The sequence below is a fragment of the Rhipicephalus microplus genome, chromosome 5, assembly GCF_043290135.1.
Source record: "Rhipicephalus microplus isolate Deutch F79 chromosome 5, USDA_Rmic, whole genome shotgun sequence".
Classification (NCBI taxonomy): Eukaryota; Metazoa; Arthropoda; class Arachnida; order Ixodida; family Ixodidae; genus Rhipicephalus; species Rhipicephalus microplus.
Window position 1 is genome coordinate 185,504,386 of NC_134704.1, and position 24,362 is coordinate 185,528,747.

A 24,362-nucleotide genomic window follows, 5' to 3' on the forward strand; every position below is an offset into this window, starting at 1 on the left:
CGCGATATTGATGCTATCTGCATTGGCGGCATCGAGTGCGCGCATTCAACAATGTTGCCTGCCTTGTACGCTACTGTGCCGTCGATAAGACACCGTGATCTTTCGTTAGCTGTCGTTTGGCTAGAGAATATGCGATGGTATATACACTTTAAAGTTTATTGTGGTCCTCCATTGTGTCTGGGAGGATTAATTTGATGTGTGTCTAATCGCGCAGCTGCGTTATCTTAACGGAATTCAATTCCGCCAGCTCAGAATTATGTGCCATGTGGTAGTGCTCGTTGCGTAAGCTCTTGTCGCATGGTGGATGCACGAACGCCTTGAATGAAACATTGTGAGAGGTTCTTCAAACTGCAAAATGACGCGCGCTGTGTAATATCGCTGCATCAGTCATGACAACTGCAAATATCACGATAAACTACGTTCGATTGAGTCATTAATGATTATTATTGAAGAGGCGTTGCTAAAACAATTATTGAACCCCCACAGAGCCGTCTGCGCAAGCAGGCGTTTGGTGTGTAGCGACACCACGGACCCAAGCTAACGAGTGGCTTCGACCTCTCCTGCGCCTAGCCGTGCGTGGCTGAGCCGTGACTGGGGAAAAGGTGATCCTGAGTGTTGAGCTGACGCAGAGTGCTTGGACCTTTAAAGCCCTCCGGCAAAGGCAACACATCTTTTGGCCCCAGATTTACGTAGATGGCACCCCTGGGCTGAACCGCCCAGGGGGAATCGGCAGTCGCCTTTCTTATCTCTCTCCTACATCTTCATCTTTCCCCCCAGACACTTTTTGTCTGTCCTGTCTACCACTCTCTACTATTTACTTGCTTGTTCTCTGGCGGCAAGGGTTAACCTTGTATGGCTAACCACTCTGAGGTAAGCCATATTCGGGTATAGTCATGGTATACAGCTGGCGTGCGCAGGTCTTGCACGTGAGACCCTGTCCCGTTCACTCGTTGGGCTCCATGCTGGGTGGCTGCTACTGCAGCTGAAGTACACACAAACTAGATGGGCTCTTCAGTCTTTTAACCTGATCGCATACACCAAAAAGGACGCGCACCGATGTAACATAAAAAATTTTCACTAACAACAAATGCACATTCCCAAGATTCCATGTGATTCACAGCGAGCACGCTGAAAGAACAGCACGAGATGTTTCCCCCTTCAAAGTATCCAGAACCCTAACCGACACCTTAGGGCAAGGACGTAAAATCAAGAAACTAGCCAATGGTGACCTTCTTTTGGAAGTACGGTACAAGCACCAGTACGAGAACCTTTAAAAATTACTGCCTTCGAAGACATTCCAGTGTTCATTACACCTCACCATTCACTAAACACCGTGCGAGGCGTGATTTCTGACGATTACGTCAAATATGAAAGTGATGAAGAACTCCTGAATGGAATGAACGACCAAGACATCACAAATGTGTATAGAATAAAAATCAAACGAGAAAAAAAGTAAATACAAACACAGCACTTCGTTCTCACTTTCGCAATAAGCATACTACCATAAACTGTGAAGGTAGGATACACCAAACTCAAACTACGCCCATACATACCAAACCCGCGGCGCTGCTTTAAACGCCAACAATACGGCCACAGCTCACAGAGCTGCAGAGGCCAAAACACATGTGCCAAATGTGCCTCTCACGAACACACTTACGAAACTTCGCGAAGTCTAACCACACCACTGTGTGAACTGCGAGGGTGGTCATTCTGCGTGCTCGCATGCTTGCCCAGTATGGAAACAAGAAAAATGTATTGTTGCTCTCAAAGTTAGGGAAAACATCAGCTTCAGAGAAGCGCGGAAGCATCTTTTGTTGATGGAAAGCAGAAGCTACTCCGTTGTGCTGCAACAGGGTGGGGCAACACAGCGGCCTTCAGCGCCTGCCCAGGAGACACCTAGTGACACCGGGGCAGGGCACCCAGCGCCCAAAGTGGACGTAGCTCCCACTGCACCCCAACCTCAAACTCAGGCTGTGCGGACCCCAGGGTCAGCGAGCCTCAAGGCCTCTCTTCACGTGGCGAGGCCAAACGAGAAGAAATCCGTACAATCAGGACAAACGTCCATCGCGTAAAGTGATGCGATGGACACAAATTAGGGCAGTCCTCCACCATCGACGTTAGAGTGACGGCGGGACTCCTTGGATCGGAAAAAAGACAAACACTACCCGTAACATACAACATGGCTTTCATACACTGGAACTACAGAGGCCTCCTACATAACTTACACCCCATAAAGGACATACCAGTCACATGTTCGCCGGTAGTCTTGTGTGTACAAGAAACAAATTTAAGTCCTAAACATAAAACTTCTTTAAAAACTATAGTGTATTCCGGCGCGACAGAGGACAGGCAAGTAGGCTCTAAGGTGATGTTGCTATCATAGTCAAGAGCGGAGTACCAGCTTGAGAACACAAATTTAAAACCAGAACAGAAGCCGTGGCGGCCACCATACACATCTTTTAAAAGGGTTACATTGTGCAGCGCATACTTGAAGCCACATCTTAAAATATCCTTCTCTGATTTATAACAACTTACATAACAACTGCCAGAGCCATTCTTGGTGGTTGGAGATAATAATGCACACTCCGATTTTCGGGGTAGTAGAAATACTAACACTAGAGGCCAAATCATTGAAGAATTCATTGAGCATTAACATATGCCTACTTAAAACACGAAAACCAACCTAGTGCTCTCCTAGCTCAAGAAAAATGAGCTGCATAGAATTATCGTTTTGTTCACATTCTGTGTTTAAAGATTTTAGGTGAGATGTCCTCAGTTTCACCAATGGAAGCAATCATCTGCCCATACTAATCAACCAGACAACATCCCCTCAAGTCATTCAACAAAAACCACGACGTTGAAAGCTACATTCAGCCGACTCGGCCCTCTTCCAAGAAAAAGCTTGCCTGGAAAAACCAGCGACAGAATGACTCAACTTAGATAAACTAAACGAATGTATTACAACTAACATCGTGACTGCTGCCTGGCTATCTATCTCTCAGACATCTAGACTTGCGAAAGGAAATTGTAAAACATGGTACACATACGAAAGCAGAGAAGCTAAAACGAAACAAAATAAGACCTGCCGGACATTTCGCCCGTACGCAAAACCGGAAACCTTTGTAAGTTTTGAAAAAGCTAGAGCGAAGGCCAGAAATATCCGTCGCTACGATGAAAAGCATCGTGGCAAAAGTACATCTCTTCCATAAACAGCACCACCATGACAAAACAAATGTGGGAACGGGTCCGGTAGATAGATGGCAAGTTTTCTTTATTCATTGTACCATTGCTGACACCTCCTGGCTTACAGACAGACATTGAAGAACAGGCGAATATATTAGGTGAATTATTCTGGGCTGTTTTAAGCTCGTCACATTGTACACAATCATTTCTGAAACACAAGCATGCAGCCGAGAAACGAAGTTTTCTAACAAGAGGAAACACAAACGTATCATACAACAACTTAGTTAATTATCAAGAAATATGCACAGTATCAACTACAGATAACCAAACTGCACCGGTACCTGACGAGATACACTACGAAATGTTAGCCCATCTCTTCGAATGCGCCGTAGGAATACTTTTGACATTGTTCAACAGAGATTGGATATTCGAAAAATTGCCTCAAGCCTGGAAGAATGTCATCATAATCTCATTTTTGCCACCGAGAAAGCCTCCAACCGATGCTAGTAGCTACAGACAGATAGCTCTCACCACCTGTCTTGCAAAGTACTTCGAAAAAGTTGTTAGTATTAGGCTGTCATTTGTCTTAGAAACACGCAAACTCCTCAATATACATCAGTGCGCTTTTAAAAAATCATTCTGCACAACTGACCACCTTGTACGACCTAAACACACCGTAAGTGAAGCATTCGTACACGAGCAAAATTGTCTGGCCATCTTTTTTTACTTAGAGAGAGGCATACGACACTACCTGGAGGTTCGGAATTCTCCAAGACCTTGTTGCGCTAGGAATCCGCGGAAGGACGTTGAACTGCCTTAAATACTTCCTATCTAACCGTTCATTCTAGGTACGTTGAGGTTCAACACTATCGAAAAGTTTCACTCAGGAAAATGAAGTGCCACAAGGTTGCATTCTAAGCACAACACTATTTGTCATAAAAATGAACTCTATCAGCTTGGAAATACTCAAGTCCATCATGCACTCACTCTACGTCGACGACCTCCAAAAAGCTAGCACATCCTGCGACACATCAGCATGTGAAAGACAAGTGCAGTTAGCGATTAACAAACTAACAATGTGGGCAGACAGAAATTGTTTCCGCTTTTCTGCACAAAAACCCGTGGCCTTTCTCCTCTTACTCAAACTAGGCATACAGACAGACTCTACCTTACACCTAAATCAAACCGAATTATCAGTAAAGAAAGAACACAAGTTCTTGAGTACTATATTTGATAAGAAGCTTGCATTCCTTCCACACATAAAAGCTTTAACGAAAAAGCATCGCAATCATTCAACATAATGAAGCTCCTGTCACAGAAACGCTGCGGTTCAGATAAACAGGCCTACTACAAACTTACCGCACTGTTGAACGATCCTGCCTAGATTATGGTAGCATAGTATACGGATGAGCGAGAAAATTGTATCTGAAACAGCTGGATACGGTACACATTTAAGGTCGGCGCCTCGCAACTGGTGCATTTGGGACGTCACCTATAAAAAGTTTGTATGTAGAAGCAAATGAACCACCATTGACAGGCTGAATAATCATGCTCACAAGCTCATATGCTCTAGATTCGATCAATGCCCAACCACCTTTGTCACCCTGTAGTAACTCAATCTTCATTCAGAACACTATTTATTAACAAAACTCAAGCAATTACGCCGGTTCTTCTCAGATTCGAAGAGACGTGGTAAGATTAAATACAAAGGACATGTTGCCGATTATTGCTCAGAGACCCAATGCACTCCCGCCTTGGTATACTGCCTCCCTTCTTTGTGTGACTTCTTGCTGACTCAATTTCAAAAAAAGCGAACACCGCGCGAGCGTATACTAGAAGAATTCTTAGCACTTCAGGCAAAATATGTGATACACACTGCATTTTAAACCGATGGTTCCAAATCGACACGATATGTTGGAAGTGCGATAATACGCAATCATTGGGAACATACAGTTCGGCTGCCACAATGTGCATCCGTATTTACCGCATAATGCTACGCTGTCTCAATAGCGGTGAAAAATCAAAAATGAAAAGATTGAGAACAGTGTGATATACTCAAACTCCAAGTGTGCTAAGATTTCTTCGTCCGAGAAATGCGTGTGTACCAATGATAGGCGGCATCCTACAAAATATAGTAACAGTTTTAGAACAAGGACGCAACATAAAGATTTGCTGGGTACCACGCCACGTCGAAATTTGTGGAAACGAGAAGGCAGATGAATGTGGAGCAAAAGCATGACGTAAAGAAATAAAGAACGTCAGCATGCCCTGCAAAGATGTCGTAAAATCAGTAAGCTACAAAGTCAGAAATACACGGCAAGCTAGCCTTAGAAGAATGAAAGTCCTGCTCACTACAAGAACGGTTCATAGAAGTAGTTTTATGTCGTTTACGCATTGGACACACACACACACACCTCACATACAATTACTTAGTAGCAAAAGAGCACAAACCTCTGTGTCCGAAATCCAGAGGCGACCTATCAGTAAATCATATTTTACTGTCATGCACCAAATTAGAGGAATTACGGAAAAACATTTTATCGCATCTTACAAAGAACGCATACCTATTCATACTACACTGTTTTCAAGTGATGACGCGCTTGTTGAAAACTCATAATTTTTTTAGCTTCGTAAAAGAAGCACGTTTTTACACAAACTCAAATTTATACATTGCATCGTCTGAACACGCAGGAACACCTCGCAGGGCTTCCCATTTTTGAGAAGACGATCAAGGTTTTTTAGACCTGATTGGTATCTTCGAGGCCCTTGCCTAGGCAAGGACTCGGCGAGGCATTCCAACATTTTGAGAGAATCATACCATGCGTTGGGTGCATGATGGCCTAAGCTGCCTATGCAGAATAAAAACCAATTCAAACAAGACGAAATTATTGAGCAAAAAATTATTTCATTTTTAGGACAATGTATTTTACCTAATGCAGCGATGGTATAGTGGTTATAGCATCAGCCTCACATACAAGAAGGCCATTGTTCGAATCCCAGTGCCACCCAGTACAGAAATCCGCGTGGTGGTGGAATAGCCTTAGGAGGCCTTCGGTGCGGCCTCACCGCTGACCCCCGTTGGTAACGCAATCCCTCACCAGAGAAGGATCGGCCACCATGGTGCAGTATACAGCCACTACCTCCCACTTGTACAAGTCAAATAACTCACAGCCCTCAATCCCCAGTGGCTGCGAAGCAATTGTCTACAGTGGCGGTCAGATCTGCAACCTAGCAGAGGGTGCTAATAATCTCTGTGTCTGGACATATTGTCAATGTAACCTGAACTTGGCAACAATAAACCCTAGAATTTTATCTAGTAGGACAAGCCTAGCTGTTATATTCGAAAATCTATAGGGTGGTAGAATGTAATAGGGCTCAGTGAGGTTAGGAGGACAGACGAGGCCTGTACAGTGCTACAGAATGGGCAAGTACTGTACTATGGTGGCTTGGCTGACGGAAGAGAAATGAAAGTGCGATTCCTTATCCACAGAAACATAGCTGTCAGCGTAGAGGAATACTATAGGAATACAGAAAAAATGCTAGGTATCGTAATTAAATTAAATAAGAGATACAATGTGAAGGTAGTACAGGCCTTCAAAGCTTCTATGAAGACGTGGAATAAATGACGCGTCAGTTCAAAGCTTCTGTGAAGGCGTGGAATCGGCAATGAGTCAGGTAAAAATACGGTGTACTATAGCGATGGGAGACTTCTATGCCAAGGTAGAGAAGAAGCACGCTGGAGACCAGGCACTAGGAGATAACGGCAAAGGTACTAGAAATACCAAAGGAGAGCTATTAGTAGAATTCGCAGAATACAATAATTTACAGATCTTCAAAAGCTTCTATCGAAAGCGGGGAAACCGTAAGTGGACATGGAGGATTGATTGATGCGTGGGGTTTAACGTCCCAAAACCACCATATGTTTATGATAGACGCTGTAGTGGAGGGCTCCGAAAATTTCGACCACCTGGGGTTCTTTAACGTGCACCCAAATCTGAGCGCACGGGCCTACAACATTTCCGCCTCCATCGGAAATGCAGCCGCCGCAGCCGGAATTCGATCCCACGACCATCGGCTCAGCAGCCGAGTACCTTAGCCACTAGACCACCGCGGCGGGGCTCGACATGGAGGAGCCCTAATGGCGAAAGTAAGAACGAAATACATTTTATACTGAGCGCACACGCCGGCATTGTGCAGGATGTGGAAGTGCTTGTCAAGGTACGATGCAGACCTATTCTATGTTTGTTAACAGCAGTAGGTGCCGTCGACATACTGTTATGCATGTAGCGACGCCGTGGGAAGCTACAAACGCGCTGTGCTCGGAATCAGCTTTGCAGCTGCTGTACCAGTTCTCACCTGATCAGACAAGGCGGCGGCTAGCTTATGGTTGAGGGTAGCCTATGCGCCGTGACGTCACTACAAGAACTCCAACATGAGGTCTGCCGCTGTTTACAATTATAAAATACGCCTATAGCAAGAGAAGAAAAAAGAAAGTGGGAGTGATGAGGATCTCTCCTCATCACTCTCACCTCAAGAAGGAGGTGCGAAGGTAATGTATTGTATACACAGAGATGACAAAAAGAAGTGAAGAAAAGGGACCCCTCGCCTCATTTTTATGAGAGGGGATAGGCCCTTATTTTTTTATGTGAATGCATCTCTTAGGCCATGTCAGGCATCTGGCGGCGGCGTCTGTTGCGCTGGTTGCGCGCCGGCAGGTGTTATCTTTCCGTTCTCACTCCCTCTCCTCTAGCAACCACTGTGAGCGCACGTGCAACTCCTCGCCCCTAGCGTCTGGAGCATGTCTTGCGAGAGAGTGTAGGTAAGAGTAGATGCAATGCTTCGCCGCTCCTTTTCTCGTGGTTCACTCTCTCTCCTCCCGGCACCCCACTCTTCCGTCCGCTTGTGCCTCACTCTCGATAGGCACTGTGCCGTGCTCCCGACCAGGCTGCAGAAATTAGGTGTATTTTTCCTCTTCTAACCACTACCACCACCACCACCACCACTCTCGACCGTTGGCTGCCTGTGTGCTTCTCAAGAACATTCGGAACTGTGTGCTCAAGACACCACGCCAACGCAGAGTCGAGAACGCCGGCGTCCCACTCTCCCATCAACTCGCTCCTGATTCTCGACCGTTCGCTAGCTGGGCGCCTCTCAAGGCGGTGACATAGAAGTCGGTGGAGACGAAGGTCTGATGGCAACCGTGCTCTCTCTCCGCACAAGACATACATTCGCATTTCCTCACGATTACCTTAGGGAGGGGGGGTGCATTTTTTCCTTTTTTTCGATAGCAGGTAGTAAAGGGTCACGTTCCAGTCAGGTGCGTATTGAAGGATTTGGACAATTCGAAAGATCAAATAGGGCGAATTCGTTTCGTGAATCGAGATATTTGCGAAGCTCCTATGTGCTTCGTCTTTGAAAATTTGAGTATTCGCACATTCTTCCTCATTAACATCGGGTTTCATGACTGGCCCTCATTTCGGCGTAGTATATCCACTCATAGCGTCGGCCAGCCTTGTGCATTCTCTTGCACACGCACTGTACGTTTGCAATGAATGTTGCATAAACAGACGTTAGTTCTTTCGTGTAATTTTCGGCTCTCGAACGTACTAAATCCGACATCATACCTCCTAAATGTTTTTTCATGTCATATTCAATCAGACTGAACGATATCTTGTAGTATGACTATGAATACGCGCTTGTTGAAATTGATTGATCAGTACGCAAGCCCGTATTGTGTATAACAGTGGTGCTCATATTGGAGTCAAGCAAGTTTTATGTCAGTACAAATGGAAGTTCTGTGTTCAGTAAAAGAAGAAACTGCAAACGTCTGCCATGTATTGCTACAGTATGGCGATAAACAAGTATAAGATGACTGAAAAGCGAGCAAAGTTCGCAATTTTTGTGTGTTTTCATATATTTTTCAGTTATTGTTTTGTTGATGCTGATTCTCAAAACTTTGAGCAGGCGAAGGCCTTATGTTTGCACATACTAATTCTTGCGCAGCCACCATGGCCGGGTTCCCCATAACCATGAGTTCACCAGATGCACCGCCACTCTCCCGACTTCGACGAAGCTCGAGTAAGTGATGCCTCTACTATCCATAAATATGCATTCTTGGTTGTTCTAGTGTGGTTATTCGCCTGAGCAAACGCTCCTTCAACAGGTTTCAACAATAACAAAGTATGGCTCAAACCATACTTTCGTGCTGTGAATCGCCAGTGAGTGACTCACTTTACTGGTAACTTCGCATGTTTTTTTTTGTTTCGTCTTTTGCTTACATTAGTTCATGTTTCTCTTATTTATCATTTAACTCTTGACTCCACCACCGACTACGTTCTTCCTACTTACGCTATTTATTTTGCTTGCATGTTAATTTTCGACGAGACGATGCTTCTTGGCAGATGGGGTAATGCCACCATAGATGAATGAGCTTCTGTGGCTCATTTTAGTTTTGGGCTGTGAAGAAGAAGGAAACATTTTTGTTGCTGTGGTTCACGTGAACTGCTGGCTGCAGGTCTTGTTTTGCTGATGACAATATAGATAGAAATCATCGACAAACCTACAGACAACCACAAGACGAGACGTATCGAAATCTTTTTGACTGTGGCGATCCTTAAGCGCGAGTAAGATGTCGCTCAAGACTGATGCCATACAAGAACCTTTGCAAACGCCACTTTTTGATGATATTGTTACGGGGAAGATTTATTCACCGAGAGCTGGTCTTGCTAACGGCTTAGAGAGCGCACAGTCATGCAGGCCAAGGGGAGAAGCTCGAGAGTACAACCCACAACAACCACGTTGTCGTCGTCTTCATTTGGGTGCCAATTCATCTGTGTCGGGGCGACAGTTTCATACACGTATCATCACCCCGGCCCGTAAGGCACTGTCTCGGTGCCTGTTAAATGAGCTAGTCAGCGTTGTAGGGCTTGAGACGAGAAACGTGCACTACTTCCATTTGGGCGCAGCAGCTGATGAGTTTGTGGTAGCGGCAATCTCGTAGGTCACAGGTGTGACCTGACGAATGACTCGGTAGGGCCCAGCTTATCGCGATAGTAGTTTCTCGCAGAGGCCAACACGTCGAGATGGGAGCTACAGGAGAACAAGAGATCCTGCAGAAAAAACGGCATCTCTCTGTCGACGGTCATAAAGGTACTTCTGTGCTGTCAGCGACGACGATAACCGAGCGCGCGCTACCGCGCGTGCTGTGAGGGCCCGGGCGATCGCAGCCTGAGCGTACGAAGTGGAGGATGGGTGGTCTGATGAAAGCAGTGTGTCGAAGGGCAGTAAGGGATGACATCCGAAGAGTAGATAAAAAGGGCAGTAGCCCGCTGTTTCATGACGCGATGAGTTATAGGCGAAGGTTACAAACGGAAGAGCTATGTCCCAATCAGTGTGGTCGGTAGATACGTACATGGCAAGCATGTCTGTCAATGTGCGGTTTAGGCACTCCGTAAGGCCGTTAGTGTGAGCGTGGTAAGATGTGGTGAAGTTGTGACGGGTAGCACAAGATCGCAGTAGATCACCAACCAAACGAGATAGAAAGTAGCGACCACGGTCTGTGAGCAGGTGAGACGGAGTGCCATGCTGGACAATGATGTCGTACAGCAGGAAGTCGGCAACGTCGGTTGCGCAGCTGGTTGGCAGTGCTCGAGTGATTGCATACCGAGTGGCATAGTCGGTGGCCACTGCAATCTATTTATTTCCAGTTGTAGAAGTAGGAAAGGGACCTAGCACGTCCAACCCCACTCGATAAAATGGCTCGGCTGGAACTTCAATAGGTTGAAGAAGACCGGCAGGGGTAGTCGTAGGCTTCTTTCGGCGCTGGCAGAGGTCGTATGATGCGACGACGTAACGGCGAACAGAGCGGTAGAGACCCTTCCAGCATACTCGTCGTCGAATGCGGTCGTAAGTTCTGGAGACTCCTAGATGTCCAGAAGTTGGAGCATCGTGAAATTCTCGCAGAACATCCTTTCGCGGGTGATGCGGTACGACGAGTAAAAGTTCCGCGCCGTCGGGGTGTAAGTTGCGGCAGTACAAAACGTTGTCTTCAAGTAGGTATCTGCTAAGAGAAGGGTCAGCATAACGCCACTGAAGGTGGTCATTGATGGTGAGCAGCGATGGACCTCGGCGCTGTTCGTCGGCCGCGTCACAAATTCAGTGATGGCTAAAACGCAGGCATCGGATTCCAAATCAGTGGAGCTAGGTGGATCAACGGGGTGCCGGGATAAGCAGTAAGCATCGCTGTGCAGCTTCCCAGATTTGTAAACAACCGAGAACGTGTACTCCTGTAATCGAAGTGCCCATCGGCCGAGTCTTTCTGTCGGGTCCTTAAGCGTCAACAGCCAGCAAAACGCATGATGGTCCGTGATGACTGCGAACGGACGTCCGTATAAGTACGGACGGAATTTCGCAATAGCCCAAACGAGGGCTAAGCATTCCCGCTCAGTGATGGAACAACTTTATTCCGCTTGCGGCAAAAGGCGGCTAGCGTAGGCTATCACACGGTTGGTGCCATTCTGCATCTCAGCGAGTACAGTACGAATGCCATGGCCGCTTGTATCGGTGCGAAGCTTTGTTGGAGCCGCTGGATCAAATTGAGCCAACACATGTGGTGATGTGAGGGCAGTAATTAGCGACGCGAAGGAAAGTTTTTGGTCCCTTCCCCAAGAAAAGGCCACATTCTTTTTGAGGAGATCTGTGAGGGGCCTAGCAATATCCGCGAAGTTGAAGACAAAGTGGCGGAAGTATGAGCAGAGCCCAAAAAACTGCGAACTCCTTGTGTGGAACGCGGAACCGGGAATTCTCGGACTTTGTCAGGGTCGGGTTGAACCCCAGTGGCGTCAACAAGGTGGCCGAGTAGTTTAATCAGCCGGCGTCCAAATGAGCATTTAGACGAATTCAGTTGGAGACCAGCGCAACGAAGAACGTCGAAAATTGCCGAGAGACGAGACAGGTGGTTTTCGAAGGAGGGCGAGAAAATGAATACATCATCCAGATAGCAAAGGCAGGTTGACCATTTGAAACCGCGAAGAAGAGAGTCCATCATACGCTCAAAAGTAGCCGGGGCATTGCACAGCCCAAAAGGCATGACTTTGAATTGGTAAAGGCAGTCGGGTGTGATGAATGCTGTCTTCTCTGGGTCGTGGTCATCGACCGAAATTTGCCAGTATCCGCATCGAAGGTCGAGGGACGAGAAATAGTTGGCGCCGTGGAGGCAGTCGAGCGCATCATCGATTCGGGGTAAAGGATAAAGGTCCTTGGTGATCTGATTCAGGTGGTGATAGTCGACGCAAAAGCGCCAGGTGTTGTCCTTCTTTTCAACTAAGACCACAGGGGATGCCCAAGGACTCGATGAAGGCTCAACGACGTCTTTACTCAGCATTTTCTCGACCTCCGTCTGTATAACTTGGCGCTCTGAATGTGACACGCGATAAGGGCATTTGTGGAGTGGACTGGCGTCGCCGGTGTCGATGCGGTGTGTTACGGCACTTGTGCGGCCCAGGGGACGGTCATCGACGTCAAAGATATCCAGGTAAGAAAATAGAACACCCCGGAGCGCTGCAACTTGGGAAGGTAAGAGGTCGCTGTATATCATTTTGTCGAGGAACGCCTTATATTGCGACGTGATGACAGGTTTCGCCATGGTCTTAGTGTCAGGGGTAAAAGAACAAATCGAACATTCGTCAAGGGTGGGAAGATCGGCTAAAGTGATGCCTTGGGGAAGAACTTGGGTCGACGTAGAGAACTTCAGAACTGGAAGTAGCACCGTGTTGTTAGCAACAACCACTATAGTATGTGGTAGTGCGATGTGGTGCGTAAAGGTGAAATCATTGAGGGGAGCCACCAGATAGTCTCCATCAGGAACGGACGGGAAGGGCGACAGAGGAATGTGCATAGCAGCCTGGGGTGGTAGCCGTAGAGACTCCAGGGATCGTAGCTGAGTGCGACTTGGAGGAGTGAAATCGGTGCACAAAGGCAATTCAAGCCGTAAGATACCGGTAGAACAATCGATGAGGGCGGACTGGGCGGTTAAGAAGTCAATTCTAAGGATGGCGTCGTGTGGGCAAGCATCGAGGACTGCGAAGAGAACGGAAGTGTGGAGGCCAGCAACAGTAACGCGGGCAGTGCACATACCAAGCACCGATGTTCGACTGCCGTTGGCAACTCGAACAGTAGAGAACATAGCCGGTGTGAGAACCTTTTTCAGGCGAGATCGAAGTGTAGAACTCATAACAGATACTTGGGCACCAGTGACAATTAGAGCAGTAACGGCGTGGCCATCAACGAACAGTCGGAGTAAATTGCGTCTAGAATTTGTAGCCGGCTGAGGGCTTTCGTTCCAAGTCGTCAACGCCGCGCCACCTCCAGGAGCTTCACTCCTCAGTTTCCCGGGGAATGGCCAGAATGAGCCGGTGACGGAGAGCGGCGGCGTTTAGGGGAGCGTGACGGCGGACCCTGAGGTGACGGCGAGCGGCTAGACCAGTTTCTTTGGGTGACGACGTCAGCGTAGGACGGTTCGGAGCGTGGAGATGAATGGTGAGCGGAAAGGTTCTAAATATAGCCATCCGGAAAACCGGGTTGCGAATAGTGTCCACGGTCCTGACCGCGGTCGACATTAGGAAAGCTTGGCAGGAAATACCACCTGTTCGGCAATGGCGGGAGATGTGCCCAACTCAAGAGCAAGAAAAGCAGATGGGTCGATCATCGTGAGTGCGCCATTCATATGGATTTTGGTAGTGTTGTGGAAACCGAGGAGTCGCAGCTGCCGCAGCGACAAGTAGAGCAGAATGGTGGTCAGCGTTGTGGACGGGAGTGCTCATAGGCTGCGGCATCAGCCTGGCGGTCTGGGGAACCTGGACGCCCAGGTTAGCAAACTCCTGACGTACGACGGCTTGAATAAGCGAGACTGGTGCCCAGTTTTCTTGCGCAGGGGGCTGATATGAAGGGGGTGCCATGGCTTCCAGCTCCTGGCGAACAATCCTTGCGATATTGGCAGGAGGCGCAAGTGAATGGGGCGTTGCCGAATCCTCGCAAGATGAAGTCGCAGCAGTGTTTGGCAGTCTCGTGATGTGGTGGGTTATTCACCTTCTTTTAACTTGTTCAAATCGTCGGCATTCTGATATGATGGAGTCGACAGTGGTGCAGTTCTTGCACATTAGTGTGTGGAAAGCATCATCAGCAATGCCTTTCAACACGTTGCTCATCTTGTCCGCCTCGGACATGTTTTAGTCAGTCTTCCGACACAGTGCCAGTACGTCTTGAATGTACGTGACGTACGACTCCGTCGATGATTGAACACGCGACGCGAGTTCCTGCCTGACTGCCATCTGACGAGCAACTGACCGACCGAACAAATCGTGAAGCTTTTGCTTGCATGTGTCCCAGCTGATTAGTTCTTCTTCATGCGTCTCATACCAGGCGCGTGCCGTATCCCGTAGGTAGAATAGAATATTTGCCAGCATAAGCGTTTCGTCCCACCGGTAGTGCTTGCTGACGCGCTCAAATAATGCGAGCCATTCTTCGACGTCCGTGCTGCCCGTCCCGGAAAACGTGCCAGGGTCGAAAAGATGGGGGGGGGGGAATCACAGGTGATGGAGCTGGCGCGGATGGCGAGGCCTGAGTGCCGGTTTCAGGCATCGCGGCTGGACAAAGCTGGCGTTCACGGCAGAGTTCCAGAGCCGGGTTGTGTGAAGACCCCGCATATTCCACCAAAAAATGTTACGGAGAAGATTTATTCACCGAGATCTGGTCTTCCTAACGGCTTAGAGAGCGCACAGTCATGCAGGCCAAGGGGATAAGCTCGAGAGTCCAACCCACAACAACCACGTTGTCGTCTTCTTCATTTGGGTATTAATTCAGCTGTGTCGGGGCGACAGTTCCATACACGTATCAATATGTTGCTCATTCTAAGACCCAACCATTGACTTTCAATGGAACGAAAGCGATTCTGTAAAACCACTCACTGACATAGCTGACCGATTCTGCATGTCTATCGGCGCAAAGGGCTCAATGCGTTTTTCTAGGCACTAAAGCAGTGCGTTATGTGGAAGCGAATAACACAAATCTTTCACGTCTTTCGAGAAAACTTTGAGCCATTTGTAATTGGTCTTTGTCATAGGTCTACACAATATTTCGCATCGGCAGAAAAAAAAATCGGGAAACGCGCTGGTGCCACTGTGATGTTTTCCACCCCTGAAAAGGTATCAAAGCTTTGTAAGTTACTGTATCATTCAGCTCCAAATCGAGTAAGATGTTCGTTGAAACACAGAACGTGGTTCGTACCTTGTGATATTGGTGTCTTATAACTTATTCCGCTGTTTCGTGGTAAGATAATTATTTACATGTGGTGTTTAATGTCCCAAAACCACTATATGATAAGAAAAACGCCATAGTGGAGGGCTCCAGAAATTTCGACCACCTCGGCTCTTCAACGTGCACCCGAATCTCAGCACACTGGCCTACAGCGTTTCCGCCTCCATCGGAAATGCAGCCGCCACAGCCTGGATACCATCCTGCGACTTGCGGGTCAGCAGCCGAGTACTTTAGCCACCAGAACACCGCGGTGAGGCATTCTCACAGAACGTAGAACCATGCTGTTGGCACACTGCCGTATTCTGTCAATTCAGCCGTCCGAGTGGTGTAGCCGCCCCTACCATTCCAAAAATGCGTACGTTCATCTAGGCCGTAGTAGCCTATTTCAAAAATGCGAAAAAAAAATCAACTTTATAGTTGTGGAACAATTATGATATCTTTTCTTGATACTATTCCTTGAATTGTATATGCATCAATAAATTTTATCTAGAATCTTTCACCCTAAACGAACCTTATGTGTATGCACATACACTGCAGTTACGCCACAATCAAAGTAATGTCACTGCACATATTTAAAAAAAAGAAAACACAGTATAGATGTGTGTTTCTGCTAACACGGTGGGAAAATTGACAATCGTGATCACCCGCGCTTGCCTTTGTTACCGATCTATAAAAGATGTACGCCAAAGGTGAACCAGCGACGTCAGGCCAGGCACTTTGGCCTACCTACTGCCGACCTAGCCAAGTGGCGTTGGCCGACGGTAAACCTACGACGTGGGGCTAAGCACAGTGGTCCAGCTACTGCCCACCTGACTAAGTGGCATTGGCAAATGGTAAACCTACCACGTCGGGCCAAGCATGCCTCCCGACCTACTTCCGGCCTGGTCCATGGCCAGTCACGAGCCAACTACTTTTTTTGGTTATCTAGCCGTGTAAACTGGTCACCGACTGGTTGCCGACGCTTAACCAACCATCGGCCACTGGCCGTTTTCCCTAAGGCTGAGATGGCTGTATCCAGAGGTAAAGTCGGCTCTCTTCCGAACAATAATCAGAACGGTGAAAAGCCCACTGTGTCGTGAGTGGATGAATTATACGCAATAGTTTCGTAGGTTAAGGCAAGATCTCAGTCTCGGTTGTCCGGCAACACGTACAAAGCAAGCATGGTTGTAAAAGTACGGTTGAAGTGTTTTGTGATGCCATTAGTTTGAAGTTGATAAGCTGTGGTCAGTGTGTGTTGCGTGGAACAAGAAGGGCCCCACTCTGTGAGTAGCTGTCTCGCGGCACTGTTGTATTTAGAACATACAAAAAGCGATGCATCCGATGCCTTAACATCATTGTATTTATTAACCGATCCCGCGCACTCACCCTCATCTTCTTTCCTATACAAATAATTTACCCGGCTGATAAAAAAACTATTGCTTGCATAGCACCTCGTCCCTGAGCTTCGATGAAGTTGTTTTCACTCGTCGGCACTTCCGTGATGGCTGGCTGGACATTTAGTTCTGCAGTGAAGATGGTTCTGACTGCAGTGAAGGTGGCTTTGACTGCAGTATTGATGCTTAATTGGTTTGGGATGCTGTCCCTTGCTTTAACGTAGGTGGACAGCCGTCATGTCGTTCACTCGCAGGTGCGCTACCTAGAAAAGGCTCGCCTCATAAGGGTAGATTCCAATTGAGGTTTTCAAGCCGACTGCTTATCAGCGTCCCCGTGGCTAGTGGGTGTACTGCTTGAAATTTGGAAAAGTTCCATGCGCGACCGTCTTCCAAAAGAAATGAGGCTGGCCCTCGTTGCGTAATGATTTTCTTCGGTTCTGAAAAGTGCGAGGATATTTGCCCGTGTACAGATGGCTTTCTTACACGCAGGTAGTCGCCGACGGCAAAGTTTCTGGTTCGAGCTCCACGACGGCAGTCAGCGTGAAGTTTGGAAGAAGCTTGTTTTTGTTCAACAAGCTGACGCAGCCCTTTCGTTCACTCTGCTGGATTTTTGTGAAATGAGGAATACGGTAATCCAACAATGTTTAAGCGAGCTCGTGGCAGTCGTCGGTGCAGGAGGACGGCGGTTGTCACTCTTGTTGTGGCATGAAGTGTGCAGCGGTAGACGACCAAATAGTCCGTCATGGCGATACGGTTGTCATGCCTCTCGTATACTGACATATGGACAGCACACTTGAGAACTCTGTTGAACCTTTCTACAAGACCGTTTGCTTGTGGGTGGCAGACGGAAGAAAAGTAGTGGCGTATGCCACGTTCCCGAATGAACTCCTCAAATTCAGCTGAGCTGAATTGTGGTCTGTGATCCGAAACTATTTCGTTCGGGTAGCCCTAACCAGCCAACACTTGGAGAAAGAAGTTCTTGACCGTCGACGTGGAAACTTGTCTCGAAAATACATCTGGTCATTTGCTGTGATAATAAATGAGCCAATAACAATTGTATCGGGTCAGTTGGTATGAATCTATCTTGGTAGGAAGCACAGCAACTATTACATAGAACACACAACACAAGTGCTTAACCTCAACTAAACGTTTATTGCAAACGTCAGAGTTTGCTATAAATGTTTAGTTGAAGTTAAGTGCTTGTTTTCTGTGTTCCATGTAATTGTTGCTGCGCTTCCTGCAAAGATGAATCACTAAGCATCACCGCATAACAGATATTGAAGGGAGCTTGCTTAAAACGGCCAATATTATCAGTGGCAATTTTTCCCAAGGCTTGTTAGGGAAAGTTGCTGGCTGCACAGGGGCTGCAATAGGCTGTGCATATTTGTCACATGACTGCCAAACAACACATGTGTTTCAACCAGTTGTTCTACATGGTCATTCATTCGAGGTCACCAGTACATCTCTCGCAGTCTACTTTTCGTATGACTGATTTGCCAGATGCGATTCATGTGCGACTTCCATCAAACAACGAGTAAGACTACTTTGAAGTACAATTATTTCATCACGGTAAAGCAAATAGTGCACAATCGATAGTTCGGCACGCACATAAAAGTTTGGCATTAGCACTACCTCCAGATATTTTTTCTGGCCAAGATGACGAAATGAAATCCTTGACTTTTGTGATTATCTTGTCTGATGCATTCGCTGCTTGAAATTCCGCCAGGGTTAACATTGGAGAAAGCAGGCAAACAAATTGATCGCCAGTAACCTGACCATTTCTCCGGGTAAAGGCCGTCGAGAGAGTGCATCAGTCACCACATTATCATTTCCCTTGCGGTACTCTACAGTGTAGTTGTAGCACAGCAGTCGCGCTGGCCAACGTAAAATGTGCAATGGCTGATGTCCAACAGCCTTAGTAGACAACAAAGAAACAACAGCACTATGGTCAGTTCGCAGAAGGACGGGGCGACCCCAAAGGTACACATGCCAATGTTCAAAAGCACAAACGCATGCTAAGGCTTCGCGTTCACCTGCAAAATAATTCCGTTCTTGTGGGCTCAACGTCCAAAAGGCAAGAGAAACCCTCTGTAGAATTCCCTTGCTCTCCTGTTGTAGAACAGTGCCTAGCCCGCATCCAGAGGCATCGATCGTGACGATGACGGGAAGGTTCGGATGAAAGAAATGTAGAACCTTGCAAGTTGTCAGCAACGATATTAAACGAACGAAACTCTCTTCGGCAGCTGACGTCCAAGCAAATGGTTCTTCGTCTGGAAGCAATGCCCGTAGAAGTTCTACAACATCCGAAAAATGGGCAATGAACTTGGCGTAAAATCCCACCAGGTCAAGCAAGGAACGAAGTTCATTCATGCTTAAAGGCGCCGGAGCTTCTTTCATCTAAGTGGGCTAAGGTGCAGCAGCAACAGCACGATGTTTATTCGTTGCTTGCTTTTCATGCAGTGTTTCGCTGGTCTTGCTGATCTCAACTTCTGGGACGTGATGAGCTCTGACACCGGTTCGCATGGTTCTGCCACGTCATTTCTGGCTGGGCACGCGGACGTCACCGAGTGTTTTCCACGGGACTGCCATATCAGTCTGCTATGAAACGGCGCCTGCGCATCAGCCTTCAAGCTGCCGCAATCCAACGATCGTAGCCACTCTCTACTTGACCAGCCATTCATCGACAACTGCGGGACCGTGACGTCATTCACCACAAGAAGTATAAAGCCACTACCCGAGGATCGTCTCTTCAGTGGGCTAAGGTGCAGCAGCAAAAGCACGATGTTTAATCGTTGCATGCTTTTCATGCAGGTATATTACCTTTCCAATGCTGAATGCATTCGATCCGATGATCGCTTTCTGTTGCTGCAGCCTTGCCCACGTAGACTTGTATTTTTTTGCCACGTGTTATATTGCAAAAGTCGTCTCGTTCTGAGTGGTGATGTGGAACTAAATCCAGGCCTTTGAATAAGTCGGTGAATCCCAGTAAAGGCATTACTTCTGGTAATAGACCTGTAATATGAAACGCCGCTGGTTTTAATGCTCTCGGCGACGTTACTCATACACCCTCTACTTCCGTACCTGTTGACACTGGCGCTCCACCTATCTCTGAAATGTTATCTAAACTTTTGGAGGGGCAAACTAAGCTAGCTCATGATATTGCAGACATCACGTCATTTCAACAGATGATCGCCTGCCGTTTTGATGATTTAGAATCACGTGTTAATGCATTAGAATGGGCTCCCAAATCTAATGAGCATAATTCTGTGAGTGCTTAACTTCTAAGATTAACGAACTGGTCTTAAAAAACGATGTCTTAGAAAATTGTTCAAGGCGTAATAATCTGATAATACACGGTGTTTCAGAAAAACCGAATGAAAACGCTAGCACCCTGTTGTGCAGCGTTACTTCTGTATTCAATAATAGCCTGCAAATCGCCTGCCCCTCAAATTGAGTGCGTACACATGCCTGGTAAACCACGTACTGGCTACACACGACCCATTATTCTGAAGCTTTCGAACTTTGGTGAAAAATTCGTTGTCCAAAAAAATGCATCTAAACTCAAAGGCTCAAACGTGTTTATTACAGAAGACTTCTTTTCGCGGATTAGACACATTCGGAAAATAATTTGGGAGGCAACACTTCCCTTTCGCAACGATGACTCTGTGGTGAAGTTAAAATACGATCACGCGTTCATTGACAAGGTTCGTTACAACTGGGACGACGCCTCAAACACACTAGTGAAAGTCTCAGGTCAACCCCGTGGCCCTCGTTCTTCTGTCCCCACGTCCTCAAATGCTTCTTCATCCACTCCCTGACCTCGTTATAAACGTCAGGTATACCTTGTAGTTCTAAACGTTAATGCTCGTAGCATAGTTGAGAAACTTCCAGGTCTATTGTCCCTTGTTGCAACTTATTCCCCTCATGTTGTTGGCATTACCGAGTCTTGGTTACATGGTAACATTTACGATTCTGAGTTTACTCCGCACGGCTTTATTGCCATACGTAATGACAGGAAACATGGCATTGGCGGTGGCGTCGCTCTACTTATCCGCTCAGATATCCGCTTCTCGGTGTTGCCATCACCTCCGGAGATCGAATCCCTGAGGTGCAAGATTTATCTAAATAATCAATGTATTGTAGTTAGTGTTATATATCGCCCACCTAGATCCTCCCTTGATGTTCTTCATGCTCTTTCCAATTTCATGTGCGATATAATATAGCTTCATCAAGGTTGATCTGTAAGGGTGATTTAATGCTCCTGACATCGATTGGCCTTCCCTGACTGTAACGAGTCGTGATGCTGCTATCTGTCATGAATTAATAAATATTTCTTTATCTTTTGGGCTTACTCAAGTCGTTTCATGTGCGACTAGGTTTAATTCTATTCTAGACTTGGTTTTCCTAAGTACAGATTTAGCTGATAATAACTTTTCTTGCGAGGTAATTGACGGATTATCAGACCATAAAGGTTTCTTGTTATCACTTTGTTGTCCCACGTCCAAATCACCCTATACGCTTACTAGTTTCCCTGATTTCACTCGTGCGGATGACAATTCCATTACTGATATTCTAGCTAATCATTTTGATACGTTTTGTGCACTTTCTGACAGGCAGGATATAGATTACCTCGTTAATTACTTTGAGGATCTTGTTAAGTCATGTATCCGAAGATTTGTGCAACTTAAGACAAAAAGCAATAGTAATCTTCCTTGGATCACTCGTGACATCTTACATTTGTCTCGCCGTGTCCGTCGACTTAGGCGCTCCGGAAGAACTCACAATCCCGTTAGCCTAGACAAATTTCAGAAGGCGAAAAGTGAACTTAATTCTAAAATGAGAACGGCGAAACATTTCTTTTTTCGCGTCCAGTTGCCGGGCATGTTAAGCACGAACCCACGCAAATTTTGGTAGTCGATTTTGCCTCTTGATACCTCACCTTCTTCTTTCAGAATTGATATTGATGTTATTAGTGACCCGTCAGCAATATCGAAGGCTTTTAATAACTATTTCCAGTCTGTGTTTGTTTCTGACAATAACTCCATTCCTTCTCTGACAGGCATACCTCGTTCTGAACCAATCAGTGACAATGAAACAACGAGTGAATGCATTCTGAAACTTATCCTGAAATTAGACGTAAAAAATGCTGTGGTCCTGACGGGATACACAATGCATTCTTAGTTCGCTACTTCATTTGGTAATCCAGATATCTGACGATCATATTCAACAAATCTTTATCTTCTGGCACTGTTCCATCCTCATGGAAGATAGCAAAGGTACTTCCTCTTTATAAATCTGGCAACAAGCAGTCTCTTTTAAATTATAGACCGATATCATTGACTTCTCAATCATGCAAGATGTTAGAACATATCATTCATAAACACATTATGCTCTTTTTGGAATCGCAGCAACTAGTATCAAACATGCAGCATGGGTTTAGGCGTGCTTTCAGTACCACAACACCATTCGTCGAATTCACGCATGATATTTTTTGAACCTTGATCTTGGCAACCAGGTTGACGCTATATTTATTGACTTCTCAAAGGCCTTCGATACAGTACTGCATTCTAAACTTCTCGCTAAACTCGATGTCATATTAAACAATCCTCAATTGGTTAGTTGGATCTCTAGCTTTTTGTCATCTCGCTCTCAGTTCGTTTCTTACAGGTCAACCAACTCTACTGCCATTGATGTAACATCTGGAGTGCCCTAAGGGTCCGTTCTTGGGCCTCTTCTTTTTGTAATTTGCTTAAATGATTTGTCTGTTTGCATCTCCTCTTCCATTCGTTTTTACGCCGACGATTGCGTTGTATATGAGGTCATTAAAACACACGCTGACCTTTACCGCTTGCAAGAGTCATTTGCTGGTTTTTGCGATTGATGCAGAACCTGGCAAATGAACATTAACTGTAAAAAAACCGTACTTATGTCTTTTTGTAGTAAATCTCCTTCTGCTTTTGATTACTTTTTCGATAACCGTGCAGTAAATAGGGTTCTTGATTATAAGTATTTAGGGGTCAGTTTCACTCATGATATGGTCTAAGCATATTGACTACGTATGTAACAAAGCATTAAAAAAACCATGCTATGTACGTCGCACTCTATCTAAATCTCGGAAGGAAACTAAGCTTCTCTTATTTAAATCACTCATTCGCCCAGTAGTAGACTACGCATCTGTCGTTTGGAGCCCGTACAAGCAGTGCGAGATTAATAGCTTAGAAGCAATTCAGAAAAAAGCTGTAAGATTCATATGTCATCGCTATAACCGCGACTTTTCACCCTCTTCTACTCTTTCTTCACTGAACTTAACTTCGCTCTCTTCGCGTCGCTGAATAGAGTCATTAAAATTCTTGCATGGCATTGTGACGTCTTCGGTTAAACTTTCAAATGACAAGGACTACATAAACTTTGCACCCCTGTCAACGACAAGACGCTATCAAAAACTTAAACTTAACGCCTTACTATGCTCGAACTAATATGTTCAAGTTCAGTTTTTTCCTCCGTTCTATTGAAGACTGGAATTCGTTATCTGGTACTATTTGTTCACGCCCGTCATACAATTTTCAAGCCGACATCCATGACATGCGTCTGTAACATAGCATCATCTATTTGGCATTGGTGTTAGCTCTTGAGTTGCATTGTTTCTCTATTCTATTTTCATTCATGGTAATCACATGTTTGTGCACTTTTGTCCTTGTATAACCACACATCTGTATTATGTTACCTGTTTACATAATTTTCATTCCTGTCTGTTAAAATTCCGCGTATTTTGTACACCCACTCCTGCGATAGCGCACTTAGCGCTGCAGTATGTGTAAATAAATAAATAAATAAAATCGCTAGTAGATATGATGCTAGCAGAAAGAGTCTTTTGCCATTCAGAACATGTCCCAGGAGCGTGAGTTCCGTGACGTCGAAAACGCACTTCTGATTTAGTTTCAGGCCTGCTTTAGAAAGCCGCTGCAAAACGTTGTGAAGGCTTCTAAAATGGCCTTCTCGAGAACGGCAAGCGTAGCGTGTAGCGTAATTTGTACGCACGGCTATTCATTTGTTCCCGATGTTGGTGGGAAAAAGACCGAGAATGTATAACTCAACACAGTAAAATGGTTCAGCGGGTATTTCTATTGGTCGAAGGTGGCCAGCGGGTAACAACGATGGCGTTTTACGACGTTGACCTAACTCACAAGTGGCGACGTACCCGCGTACCGAGTAAGCAAGGTCTGCCCAGAAGAAACGGCACAGTACGCACGCGTACGTGCGAGACACGCCATGGGGTCTATCTGTTAGTGCGTCGTTAAGTTCGGTGAGGACACAGTGCCGCAAAGCTTCGGCACAAAAATGAGAAGGTCAGGCCCATGAGGCTGAAAACGCACAGCTGATTTAGTTTTTGGCTTGCTTTAGAAAGTTGTTGCAAAACGTTGCGAATGTTTGCAAAGTTGTCTTGTCGAGAACAGCCACAGACGATAATGTCGTATATGTAAAAAAGCACACCTT

The 24,362-nt window shown here is 46.2% G+C and overlaps 1 protein-coding gene across 2 annotated transcripts in view; it reads left to right on the plus strand.

The window, feature by feature from the left end:
- LOC119173602 (uncharacterized) overlaps positions 1–24,362 on the plus strand; it is a 412,987-nt gene that overhangs the window by 56,960 nt on the left and 331,665 nt on the right. Inside the window, exons 1-2 of one of the 2 annotated variants that reach the window (XM_075896292.1) lie at positions 8,119–8,500; positions 9,187–9,261. In XM_075896292.1, coding sequence (XP_075752407.1) covers positions 9,192–9,261 — 70 coding nt within the window. In that variant the 5' untranslated portion in view covers positions 8,119–8,500; positions 9,187–9,191. Of the gene's footprint in view, positions 1–8,118; positions 8,501–9,186; positions 9,262–24,362 lie in introns of those variants that run through there. The other variant, XM_075896291.1, reaches the window with a different exon arrangement.